Source organism: Synchiropus splendidus, chromosome 3 (genome assembly GCF_027744825.2).
Source record: "Synchiropus splendidus isolate RoL2022-P1 chromosome 3, RoL_Sspl_1.0, whole genome shotgun sequence".
In the NCBI taxonomy this organism is placed as follows: Eukaryota; Metazoa; Chordata; class Actinopteri; order Syngnathiformes; family Callionymidae; genus Synchiropus; species Synchiropus splendidus.
In genome coordinates this window covers 28,270,732-28,284,051 of record NC_071336.1, presented here as the reverse complement: position 1 = coordinate 28,284,051, position 13,320 = coordinate 28,270,732, and the positions used below count along the sequence as shown (strand labels likewise).

General features: G+C 41.3%; 1 protein-coding gene across 2 annotated transcripts in view; it reads left to right on the top strand.

Moving 5' to 3' along the window:
- LOC128755342 (matrix metalloproteinase-16-like) overlaps window positions 1-13,320 on the top strand; it is a 63,343-nt gene that overhangs the window by 34,605 nt on the left and 15,418 nt on the right. For both annotated transcript variants that reach the window (XM_053858669.1, XM_053858668.1), the window contains 2 exons: window positions 4,633-4,794; window positions 6,922-7,136. In XM_053858669.1, coding sequence (XP_053714644.1) covers window positions 4,633-4,794; window positions 6,922-7,136 — 377 coding nt within the window. The remainder of the gene's footprint in view (window positions 1-4,632; window positions 4,795-6,921; window positions 7,137-13,320) is intronic.

Below are 13,320 nucleotides of genomic sequence, written 5' to 3'. Positions count from 1 at the left end.
ATTTTCTCTAGCAAAGCTAGGATAATCAACACAATGGCTGAAACACTGTCAGTCATTGTTTAGCAGTTGTCAAGCAGTTTTAGTGGTTGATATTCGTACCTGCCTGTATGTCAAACAATGTCATTTGAGCAGGACCTTTGATGAACCTTTTTAATTTGAAGGCTTTCATTTGACTTTGCTTTGTTGTTGACTTGCTTGGCTTGTGTGGGAACATTCTACAGAGATGAATGAAGCAACATCTTGTTTGCACTCCTCCAGCTGCATGTGTAATCTCCAATCATGGACTTTACCAGAAATGCCCTGTTTGTTGAGCTGGCCGCCCTCCCTGAGTTCTATCGAGAGATTTCATCTCACTGCTGTTGCTCCAAGCCTTGAACACTGACTATAGGTGTTAAATGTTCCCCAACATCCCTGCATGCCAGGAAAGCTTTGGAGGAGTCTGGCCAGAGACTTGCTCCGTCATTGGGCCCCAGTGTCTGTTGCCATTTATTTTACCGCTTTCCTCCTAGATTACTTTTAAAGCTGTAGCACAACTTTAACTGGATTCAGCTCTTGTAATTTTGCTGTAATTCACAACAACACTCAAGTTCAACTCACGGTTTGACATCAGTGGCCAGCCAAGCTCTATGTGTCCATGGACCTTATGAGCCAGGCAGTGAACCATAAAGCTGAGAACTTCTGGCTGCTTGTCTGTGCCGCACAGCTCTCCTGGACGAGCAACGCTCTCGTTGACTCTTGTTTTTTCACAGTATTTTCTCCCTCTGCCTCCACTCTCAGATAGCCCCACTCACATCGCATGACTCCGGTTTCCTTCAGGGCCATGATATGTTTTGATATCCAACGTCATTCTGGCTCAGAGGAGTCACATCCAGCAATGCTGTAAACTTCACCACGGCCCACGGGCCAAGTTGATTACTTTGCCTGATCTTTGATTCTAATGTGAGGAGCGCTCTTTTCTCTGCAGACCGAAGCAAAGCGCTTGTCTGCTCTTCCCAAACATGATGATGGGGACTCGCATCATGGCAGTAAAAATATCCACATTGCCCATTATCATTAAAACGTCTGCGTGTTTTAATGAAAGTTGTGACGCACTCCAATACGCAATTAAAATCAGTTTACTTCAAAGGCAAAACCATGAAAATGCCTACTGCAACGGTCTTTGTGCTTTGAAAACCAGTGAAAATCATTAATAAGGAAAAGCAATTAACACTCTTTTGTGTTACCAAGCAGCACAAGTTTTGTTCTCGGCTAAATGTGCAGTGTCAGTCGCTGAGGGAGTTATGGGAGTGTGAACAATGGGAACAACTGTGGTCCGCCGGGAGAATGAGGGGACTCGAGCTTGTTTTGACTTAAAAGACAACAGCGACACTAGCTGCTTTGTTTCTGGAAAAATGTCTTTGCAAAGATTAAGAATGGGAATTGTTCTTCGCAGCGAGACTGATGGTTGCACATGGGGGAGAGATTTCTTGTCTGCTGAAAATGTGATGTAAGAAAAAAAAATTGAGTATCTGCCAATGCTTCATGCGATCTCTGCATTAGACCATATTTTGCTTTTGTTCAGCACATTATCAGAGAACATAAGTCTTTATCGGGCATTCAAGTAGTTTGGAATTCAACCTCTTTCTGTGTCTGCCATTAGCACTGGCTTCAGCAAGACAGTGCCCTCCACCTGAACCTTACACATCCTTATTCATATCCTCATTCATCACAGCCACAGACCTCATTGGTTGTTGTCCTCTTCTTCTCCCTGGTATCACCATCTTCATGTCCACTGTTGCCTGTTGGGCTGGGAGATACACCAGTATAACATGCATTATTGCTTTGGCAACATTGCCATTCTGTTATATTTTTATGCTGAGACACCATTTCAATAACACTGCTGTAAAGCTGGAACTATTGAATGTATATGCAGAGTTAGCTGCTGCTTATTTAGTTCACCTCAGTTTTATTTTGACATTTCTCTGCAATATTCCCGATTCATTAAGAATTATTATTGATTCATTTGACATGTTCACTAATTGTGTAGGTGCACGAACATTTCCAAATTTGTCCGCATGAGCTCTCTCTCTGATACTGATAGTTATTTCCATAGACCAGTCTTGATAGAATAATAATAATAATGATAAACCCACATGACCTATAGAAAGTAATAACTCATCATTGTCAAGCGATTCATGTCTAAACAAAAATAGTTGCTAATCAAATGGAGCTAACATTTTTTGTCCCTGATTATTTGTGGTAAAAAACAAACAAACAACCCTTTAAACCCTTTGTGATGTAATGTCATTTGTTTCGTGGTTATAAGGTATATTTTGACTTAACTCATACACATAGTCCTGCATGCAGATTATGCAAATGTCTGTCTTTTATAATGCTTGATGTAAATTATTTTCATGTGCAAATGTAAACTTACGGTAGCAGCCTTAAGTCAAGCGGTGCTGGCTCAAATGTCATGTAATGGGTGAACCTGTGTTAAGAGACAAACAGAGGGTCAGTAACCTCAGGGGGGCTACACTGACAATCTGAGCTACTACTGCAATTGAAAAGCAGTGACCAAGAGCCCCCTATTTGATTTGTGGCTCTGTGCCTGTTTATCTCAGTGAGTATGTCTTAAACGTGCGGCTCACATGTTTCACCTGCCTGCAGGCGAAGGGCAGTCGCAGGCGTCATGTGCAGGGAGGCGGTAAATTATGGAGAAAGAGCAGGTCGAGGTTTCTGGTTTCTAATCACAAGCCCTGTTTACTTTACTGCAACCCTTGTGAGAAGTCAAAGAGCGACGCCTCAACATAAATCTCCAGCGTAACTGCGCCCGCACCTCTTCCACTCCATCTTGTCGTTGTATAGTTCTTCTCACTATCTCATTAGCTGCACCCTTGACCCGTCCTGAATAGACTGCCTGGAAGACAGCGCTGCACTTCTGCTGCGAGAGGTATAGTGTTCAAGAATGTATGCAGTTAGTCATATCATTCAGAGTGCGTAATTCTGTCAAGGTGAGACACAAACTAAATGAGGAGATTAACAAAAAAGAAGCTCTCTTCCGACTGTCTGTCTTCTTTGCCTGTGCTGTCCTTTAGTCTGTAGTGTCTCATATGGTGCCCAGAAAACTCAGAATCTCTTTGCCCCTAACTGATAATTAACATTCACCCAGAGTTATGTTGATGGCACCGCAGGGTCAGCAAGATGTCCCCGACTTCCTCCGTTTGATCTTAAGCAGCAGAAACAGGGTGACAAGACTGACCTCTGATTGCACCAGGAGGCACAGCGACTGACTCAGGATTGAAGGCTCCAACAGACGTTGACAGGAAAAGACACCAGTCTTTCTTTTCTTTTGTCCAACAGGACGTGAAACCAGTGCTCCTGCAGACAACCTAGCTCTAGCATTTTTCTCAGCTTTGTCGGAAATGGAGTGAGAATTCACAAGTCATCTGTACTAGCACTTTCGGTATGTCCTTTTCAGATACAGCTTGATTTAGACATTTTCTGTTGTACTTTCGCACAGGTTTTATAAACCTGTAGCAACAAAAGCAACATTTATTTTATTTTTCCTTTCTGTTTTTATTCTCCTAATCCCACAACTGGTGAAATATTACAAGGTTGCATAAATGTCACTTTCATTTTTGTTAATCCCTCAACTCTTACAAGCCTCAGACTTTCATTGGAAGGATTTGGCGGAGACCCCGGGCCTCTTTACTGAACTCCAGATATTAGTTCAGTCAGTCTTGTCTTTTTATACGCTGTGAGGGATATTAACCCCATGCAGTGCTGCTGACATTTATACAGCCAAAAAGCATTCATGAGGTTCCAATTAAGCAGCCTCTCTGTGGGTTGGCCGGTCTATAAATTGTGCCGTACCTGCTGCGGCGCGATCCAAATCACCACGCTGGTCTGCTGATGTGTTATTCATGCGACAGATTTGCGGGAGATAAAGTGCCTCAATTTTGTAGGGATTCCAATGAATAAGTGATGTTGAGTTTGGCACTCTTGAAGACCATGGAAGACTTGACTGATGAAGTGGTTTCACACTTAGTACATGTTTTTTTCTTTACAAAAAACTGCCCACTTTTCATTTTAATTAATTAAAATTATTTTCGTATCAAACATTTTCATCATGTTTTAATGTTGACTCTCTCTCTATATCTATCTCTCTATCTATCTATCTATCTATCTATCTCTCTCTCTCTCTCTCTCTCTCTCTCTCTATATATATATATATATATATATATATATATATATATATGACAATAGTTTCTGTAGAGATAAATACACAGCTGTCATATCAATATTGTCTCATGCAGTGGCTCCAAATCAAAAGGGAAATTAATACAGTTGGGCATCAGATGACACGAGACTGTGGGGGATTCTGTGGCTAAAGGTCAAGACCCATCACAGAGTGCAGGATTTTCCATGTGGAGGAGGAATGTGTGCAGTCATGAGTGGCAGCTTGTGTTACTGTCGAATATTATTGACCTAGACTTCAGCGCTCCATGTTTTCCAGAATGGCCTTCACTGAAACTGCCTGAATTGATCAAATGATTCCGTGTACAGCAGCGAAGCAGGGTCAGCCACTTCATCAACAACCTGGTCTTCAGCCAAGCCCAGAAATGATTGTGCGTCACTGTTCTTCCCCCTCAGGTAACGACCTCTTCCTTGTGGCGGTTCACGAGCTCGGCCATGCACTTGGACTGGAACATTCCAACGACCCCACAGCCATCATGGCGCCTTTCTACCAGTACATGGACACGGACAACTTTAAACTACCGATGGACGACCTGCTAGGGATACAGAAGATTTATGGTAAGACACTGACTGACAACACTTGGTGACAATTTAAACTAAGCACTATACTTGAGTTAAAGCACCCATTTAGACTCTAATCTTGATCATCCATTGTAGTGATGGGCCATATGGACAAAAAAAAGTTAGCGCGATAAATTGTGATTACGATACATACATTTTCATTGTATTCCATGACACACTACAGTCTCTCTTGAAACTGCTTTATGATGAAACTTATGAGTTGCGTTTGTCTCCAACATCATTACTTGTTTATGTTTAAATATAACAGTTAACCAAGTGTAGAGATGAGAAATTCATTGTTTCACGTCTCTGGTAGAAGCCGCTGGTGTCTGACAGACTGCTCTGCCAGCTTTATTTAGGGGTTAAACTGAGCAGTCTGTCTGCTGTATCTCATGTCTCTTAACAGTTGACTTGAACTATGGACCAGTCTGGACACATTTCCTCTAGAAAAGAAATATTAGAAATCGTGAATAAATGATCATTTAGTTTTATTCTATTCTCCAAATCATTATACAAACTGTCAGTCCTTTGTCTTGTGTGATGAAAAACCTTTTCACAATTCTCTCTCCAAAACGGTTGTTTTGCATTGCCTCAATCGTGAGATGCAGAATTGTCATCCTGGAGATTGTGTTTGGCAGTATATTGGCCATCCCTAGTTCACATGTCAAACGATCCGGTGTTGATAAACACATTATGTATATGGTATGACATGAAGTATGAGACACATTACACCATGCGCGTGACCTGATATAGAAGTGACATGGTGCCGCAGGATCGCACCTCAGCCAGACAAGCACAAACCTACATACCTTTGAGATTGACGTACCTGGGCAAACGATCAAAAAACTGGATGCATTCACATCGCGTTTCCTCCTCTGCCTCCCCGTCTGTTTTCAAGTTGAAGGGCAGGACAACTGATGGCAGCTTTGCTCGACTCCCAGAGCAGTTGACCTCATTTTCTCTTTCTAATCAGGAAGTGAATCATAAACAGACAGAGCCATTCTGCAGTTTTTCACAGATAGTGCAGCTTTAGGAAGGAATGGGCAACATGTTTCTATTACTGCATTATAGTCATGAGTCTCCAGAGCTATTTGATATTCATGCATAAGAGATGAAATGCACTTCCATGAATCTGGATAACAATCGAGACTGAATGATTTTGTGTTTCGCTGTTTAGTTGACAGACAGTGTGGTTGCCTTCCTGCTGTTGCTGCTATAATCTGATTACTTATCAATGTTGCACATATAAAGTCACAATACGTTTTGAAGAAACCAAGAGAACTAAACCCAAAATTTAGGAAAACATTGGCGGAAAATTGGAATAAAATCCAAAACAGTTATTAGCCTATGAACATGGACATGATTTCGCTGTTCGTTCAGCCAGCCATCTACCCATCCTTGCATAACATCAACAAGCTTTGGTCCCACTAATCTGGGATGAATTTCAGAGGATTTAATACAGTCGCTGAATGGAATCCGTCTCGTGTCGATTTGCCAATCACTTTTGTCGACTGAAATGTGTCTATCAGAGTAGAGAGCCGTGTTATTCCCATGTAGTCAACTCACCATTTTCACTTGGCTCACACACAGATTGACGTTTGAGAAAAAAATAAAAAATAAGTGAAATCGCTCTTTCAATTTTGGAGTCCGCCAGTGGTTCTCATTTGAAATGGTATGATGAGGCGCAGTTGTGTTCACACATGAACATTTACAGTAGCTTTGAGCCTCATTATTTATTGACTCACTACTCCGCCGTTTGTCATCAACACTCTCATCGCGGTGGGCGCCGTCACATTTGCATCTTTCATTTTCTCCGGCATCTGTTAAGCTCTCATCAACACATGGCAGTGCATATACTTGTTTTCACAGTTGCACAGTATGAGATCCGTGCACAGTCATGTCCTCAATTATTCATTCAACAACTCGTTAGCTGCCCTCGCTCAACCTCCTGTGCCTCCTGCTCAGTGCTGTGAAATGATTTTTGCGCACACGCCATGACTGCTGACTGGTATGATTTTCTGTTTGACACAACCTTTATTCACCACTATAGTCTTTTCGTTGAACCTTCTGTGCGATTGTGTCAAAATGTTCTGTCCACATCAGCTTTGTTTTGGATTTCCCCAGGACCTCCAGACAAGTTACCACAGCCCACCAAGCCTTTGCCGACGGTGCCCCCTGCTCGCTCTTACCCCCCCTCAGACCCGCGTAAACCAGACAGGCAGACACGACCTCCCAGACCCCCAGGGGATCGACCGTCTCACCCCAATTCCAAACCGAACATCTGTGATGGAGGCTTCAACACCTTGGCCATTCTGAGGAGAGAGATGTTTGTCTTTAAGGTAAGAGGTGTCCAGGTGGATCATGTTTAAGTGAAAATTCAGCTGTTCTTTGGGCCCTGCAGACTTTCTTTAAGAATGCACTTTGAGGTGTTAAAGTTTTTAAAGAAAATATTTGATCTTCAACTCACTGTGCTTTATAATCAGCTGTTTCAATTCTTCATGCTGTTGGAGGAGGTTGTTACACAACGTTAAAGCACCATGGCTGAAGAGCTTCTGCATATTTGTACTGAAGCTTGATGCTCAACTCCTCTCTGAACTGAACTGAACTAGATGTTTTTATTTTATTTCAAAAAACAATGGTGAATAGATAATTTTCAATGGTCTATAAGTGTGAGTGAGTGAGGTGTATGTTCACAGAAGGCAGTCTTTGGTGGCCTCCGGCCTCATGAGACCCTTTAAATTAAAAAAAAAAAAAAGATTTTGCCTGCTTTTATTCAAGATAGCTTGTATTTGGCATAGCATTAAAGGTAGATCGCCCGCAAAATCTGCAGTCTTTTAGTGAAATCCTTCCATTCCTACTGCACACATGATAAGATTAATAGCTTAGTATCAGTTTGAAAGCCACTTTCATCACTATTATTTATTTAATCTTTGCTCTTGCACTCACTGGTAAAGTTCATAAGGTGATTGAAAAGGCGCTGACACAGCGCATACCTCCTGTGACATTTTGAAACGCATGGCACAACGAAGCATGTATGGGCTCAAGTCCAAAATAATCTAATGTAAACGTTGTTGGCCAGACTCAAAACCACAACTTTGGGGTTTATAGAGCTGTTCTCTAACCGCTGCTCCACCGAGGCGGTTTGCTCTGCAGTATTCTGGAGTCATTACATGACTAACTAGGGTGTGAACATTGTCACCACAGACACATGAAAGTTTTTATTACTGCGATTCAGTCGTGTGTTGTGTTTTATACAGTCAGGTTTTTTGCTCCTTGTTACTGGAGCTGGTCACATGAGTGGACTGATTCCCCCTATAATCAAATCACTTCTACATCAGCCCATTTCCAACCTACCCTCAGATTCTCATTGAATTTTGATCATTATACTGCTATCAAATAAACAAATGAACAGACCCTCTCAGATAAACCAGTAACATCTGCAAATTGGTGCTATTGTTCATGTGATTCAAGATTACTGTGGACACACGGTCGTAATTTCCCCTCTTTAAGTTATATTTAAATGATCTACCTTTTTTAAGTTTCCTTTTATGATTATTTTAAAGAACCACACTTCATTGCATCATTGAAGATGTCTGAAAGGGGCTCTTTCCAAGTTACTTGGGGGCAATTGACCAACCATTTGAACAAAATGGATATTTTCCTCAGAGGAAACACTGCTCCACAGTCCTTTCTCCAAACAAACTCTGTCAGTACGAGAGCAAAAACCACACATCTTCCTTAATGCATCTTTATCCTCGGACTAAGCTTGAAAGCATGAGGCCTCAGCACAGAAGGGAGAAAACCTTTCGCCAACACAAAGCTCTCCAGTGTTCGACACAAGAAGTAGAAAAAGCCCTTCTCATGCTTTCTATTTTGCTGCTGGTATAAATAGATTTCCTTGGGTGTCTAAGAAGCTTGTGCAGTCATCTTGAATCTCTTTGTGTCCTCTCTTTACCTCCGCGCAGCTCTTTCAACTTACAACCAAAGATGTAAGTTGATATGAGACTCCAATTATAATACTCACTGGGTGTGTATTCCTGAGGAATAGAATCACTTAGAATCCACCGCCTGACTGTCCTCACCTTCCCTTCACTCACAGCAGCCTGTTCTGATGGAGTGATGAGGATCACTAGATTTTAGAAAAGGAGCAGTGTTCAGTGATCAGTCCAGCTTAATGGTATTTTAATGACAGCAACAGCTGGGTTCCAAAAAATAACAGGTCCCGAATAACCAAAACATTTCATGAACATGCATGAATAAATATACTTGTGATGTAAGAAGGTTCTAATGTTTATCCCTTATAACCACTTTTCACACATCTGTCAGGAAAATAGTTTTCCTCCTCAACTATAACCAACTATTACCGTAAATATTGAACTATATAGCGCACTGGAATATTAGCCACACCCTCCAAATTTAAGAAGGGAAATAGATCTTGTTCATACATAAGCCGCACCGGCTGCAGATGCAGTGGTGCTGTCTGCACCGTAGAAAGGTCAGTGGTGCACCTGGCTTAAACATGCGTAAGGATCACTTCTAAAGTGGTTTTGAAAACGGGCTCCAGCATCGAGACTGACTCATGAGTCATTGAATCAACTCCTCACATATTTTATTGACATTATTGTATTTACATTAATTCACTTATTGATGATATATAAAAACAGGGATCTCAAAGTCAATCACACGAGGCATCAAAATCTCAAACTCAGGTGGCCAAACTGAAGTGTCTTTCTTTGATATGTGAAAGTGGTTTAAACAGAATCAGATATCAGATATCAATCTGTGATGATCTGATTTTAGCTTAAGCATTCTCTGAGGTTTGCTTAAAAGCACAGATTTTGAGGACTGGATTCATTTTTCATATCCATAATACCCACTTGCTTTGTTATTTGAAGGACAAACAGTAATTCGGTGGGTCTTGATATCAACATGCTGTTTTGGTGGTCTACATTTTAGCTCACCTTTGACTGATTTTCTATTAGATCGTGCGTGTTCATGGCTGTTGCTAGCCACATTAAATGACCTGCATCGGAGCAATGTAAAATTTATGATCACAAAATCTGTTGTTTGAGGAGAGAGACTGAGCAGGATCCAAATATAAAGTCCGCCCATGCGCCTCTTGCCTCCGATTTCCCCTCCGTCTCTGCTCTGGATACAATGTGACAGCGACTGAGCACCGGATCCCATTGTGTTTTATTTAGCAAGTCCATGATTGTGTTGTTCAGACGTGGATGTGCGTGGGGCTTCCATCCTATTGGCGGGAAGGATTTGACAGCTATTGAATTTTATCTCTGTAATTGGTGTTGTTTCTTGGCTACTGCTCATGAATAGAGGCAATCAAAGAAACTTTCTCGACATAACTTTCCTCTGAAGTTTCAGTCAACACACATGCTAGAGGCGGCCTGGCCCTGCATGGAGAAAAAGCTACTTTGCATCAAGTGAACTTCACCCCACTTTTGTCGCTTCCCTTGGAGACACAGCTTTCTAATTAGTAATGTGTTATAAATTAACTGTACTTAATTAACCCTGGAGAAAAAGGGTAATGGAGTATGACAGACAGTGTTGCTGTACGATGTGCTGTGACTGTGCTACATTAAGTTGGATGGAAAAGAAAAAGCTGTTCAGTGAACTAGTGTTTTTGTTAACAATATTGTTTTGTTCAGGCACTAAATAGAGATAGAAAATTTCTGTTCCATGTTGTAAATAACTGTGAAGGCTGCAAGCTGTTAGTGTGAAAGAAAATGCCATGAATCACAAACAAAGGATATGTATGGAGCAGATATGCATTGTTTGTATGTTGAATGTTTTGTATTTTATTTTGAATGTTTTCATCTGTTGATGAACCCCATCAGTCCTAATAATTCTGCCAGCAAAAAATTTTTTCTCAATCGTTCCCCTATAACTTCCTGCATATTCTCCAAAAACTGTTCTGCCATTGGGATGAGGGAGGTTTATATTCACTTTGAGCGACCTACATGGATGGGGTCCTGGTGGATTCTGGAAAGTGGAAATGTCTTCAATAGATGGCCAACTCCCCTTTCTCTCAATTTATGATCCAAGCTTATGTCTCCTTGTTTTTTATGATTCTTTCTCTTCCCGCTGGTTCGGCCATTTGGCCCCAATTGCTTGGCTTTATTCACCAACTTGTCCTAGATTACTTTGGAAGCTAACCAAACCAGACAAGCCAAATATTACAGCAGCGGTCGGTCGTCCCATCCTCAATGGGTCCACAAGTGGTAACACAATTATAGTTGTAGTATTACAGAATAGGAAGTTTTAAATCAAGGTTTAATTATCATTTAATGTTACGTTTTAGTACAATATATTGATACTGAATGTGGAATGAGTGAGTTTGAGTTGGTATTTTGGATTAGTGACCAAGTGATCAAGTTGTTGTGGCTGTGTCGCAGGACAATTTGAGGAGACATGGCATACATTTTTCAAAGGAACACTCCATTATTACCCTTTGAGATGCCTCAGAGACGAAGAGTTGACCTTTAGGATGGATGGATGCTTGCTCGCCCCTCTGAATCAACCTCTGACCAAGATGAGACTACATTCCCAACTCCTCTTGGTTTGCTACCCTTTAAACAGTTCATATCATAAAATTGCCAAAGCACATTTTTGTTGTTTACTGGTCAGAACAGTGTCTAGCAGTCATCACCATTTTTGCCCTTACGAATGAAGACAGCTAGCGCGTTACCCTAGACATCATGTTTGTCCAATTGAGTACATTTCTCCAGCAGTGTCTGTACAAAAGTTACTAATGTTGAATTACCAAGTGGCTGTGGTGTCGAAGGATGACAATGAAAGTGTGTGTGAGAGAGTGCTGCCACCGTCTTCAACTGCAAATGAACTTCAAAAACCATATGGTGTCCCTTAGAACCAAAGTAGATGTATGCTGAAAGGAAGTATCTGTGGAAGTCTGCTTTAGCTCAATTGTTATTCACGTAATTCTAATGGCTTTCTCAAATTTGAAGCCATTGAACTGTACCTAAGCAATTTAGGCGTCCGTAATTCATGATGGGCGTCTCTGACTTTCATGATAATTTCACCAGCTTGACCTCTACATAATGATGTTTGGAATGTCTGTTCAAACAGTCTTAATGTCAGGCCATTTTGCAGTTGCTGTTTGAGCTCTTTTCTGCAGATAAGGGTCTGAGCTAGAATCAGACAGATAGAGCCTGACTAGGCACTTTAATCACTACATAGTAATGTGGGTTAATACAACAGTCATGCAACAAATCCCCCCCCAAAACATGCTGTGTTGTGCTAAATCCATGTGAAAGGTCTGGAGCACCAACAGATGCTGTGCTGCTGAACCGTTATTGTTGCTGATGCATGTATTAGGGATGCACCGAAATGAAGATTCGTGGCCGAAACCGAAAACAGAAAAAAATGAAAACCGAAACGTTGAAATAATTATTATGCCAGTTATTAATACCATTGTATTCATAGCTATAACTCACTAAAATAAAAGCATTGTAATCTCATGAAGTAGTATTCATGCTTCAAATAATGAATGAAGTTGTACTGACATTTCAGCAATGTGCACTATACGATTAAATTAAATTCAAAACAAAACTCTTTAACCCAATCGTAATCGACATACAGGCTTCTCATTGACTGTCCGAAGACTATGAAACATGTTTTCTCATAAAAACACAAAGTGGTGTCATGTCATTTCATGTTAATCTATAGGATTGCTACAACCAAGTGTGTGCTTGTTCTTGCTTTGGTGGTGCTTTGTTGGGAAGCCTGCAAACAGCGCTATGTGCAGCCAAAACCCACTTTTGCACAATTGATAAGTGCAACGAAGAGAAACACTTGCAGATGCACTCCATCTTGTAGTTAAATCTTAGCACATCTTACATTCCGCTTTTTGAGAAATACTTCCACGTCGCAGACGTACACATGTTGGCAGTATCCACGCTATCACGGACTGGCGGTGGCTTTACATCAGCAGAAATCTGATAGAATTCTTGCGGCCGAATTGAAAATGCACTTTTGGCCCATTTTAGGCCAAAGATTTCCTGCAGCATTTATGCCGTGCTCATAGAAATACAGTATAAATAGAGCCCCACATACACATACTGTCACTCAACCCAGCCAATGAACGTCACGCCTGGATTCACTTTCTTCGGGAGAAAATGGTTAATAAGCTTTAGGCTGAACCACGTGACATTTCTTCCGCCAGACTCAAACCTGGATGAAGTGCTACATGTCCTCGGCCTGACATCTTGCTGGGATGACTGTCTAAGTGGCAGATTTGCTTTCGTGAAAGTGTGAGACTGTATTGGGGGCATGAGTGGGATGTAGGAAAGAGAATATTCCCCGTTTGTTGGAAGTGAAGTGCCATTATGTGGGTCGAATTATTTTTTCTTTTCCAGATTTCAGGTGTCTTAGTTTTATTTGACATGACTGATGGAGGTCGTGGGTGTAGCGAAGCAGAGCAAAGAAGCAGGTCTTGAAATGGGAGAAGATGGGAAGTTTAGCAATGGGTGAGAAAAGGCAAGTGACAGC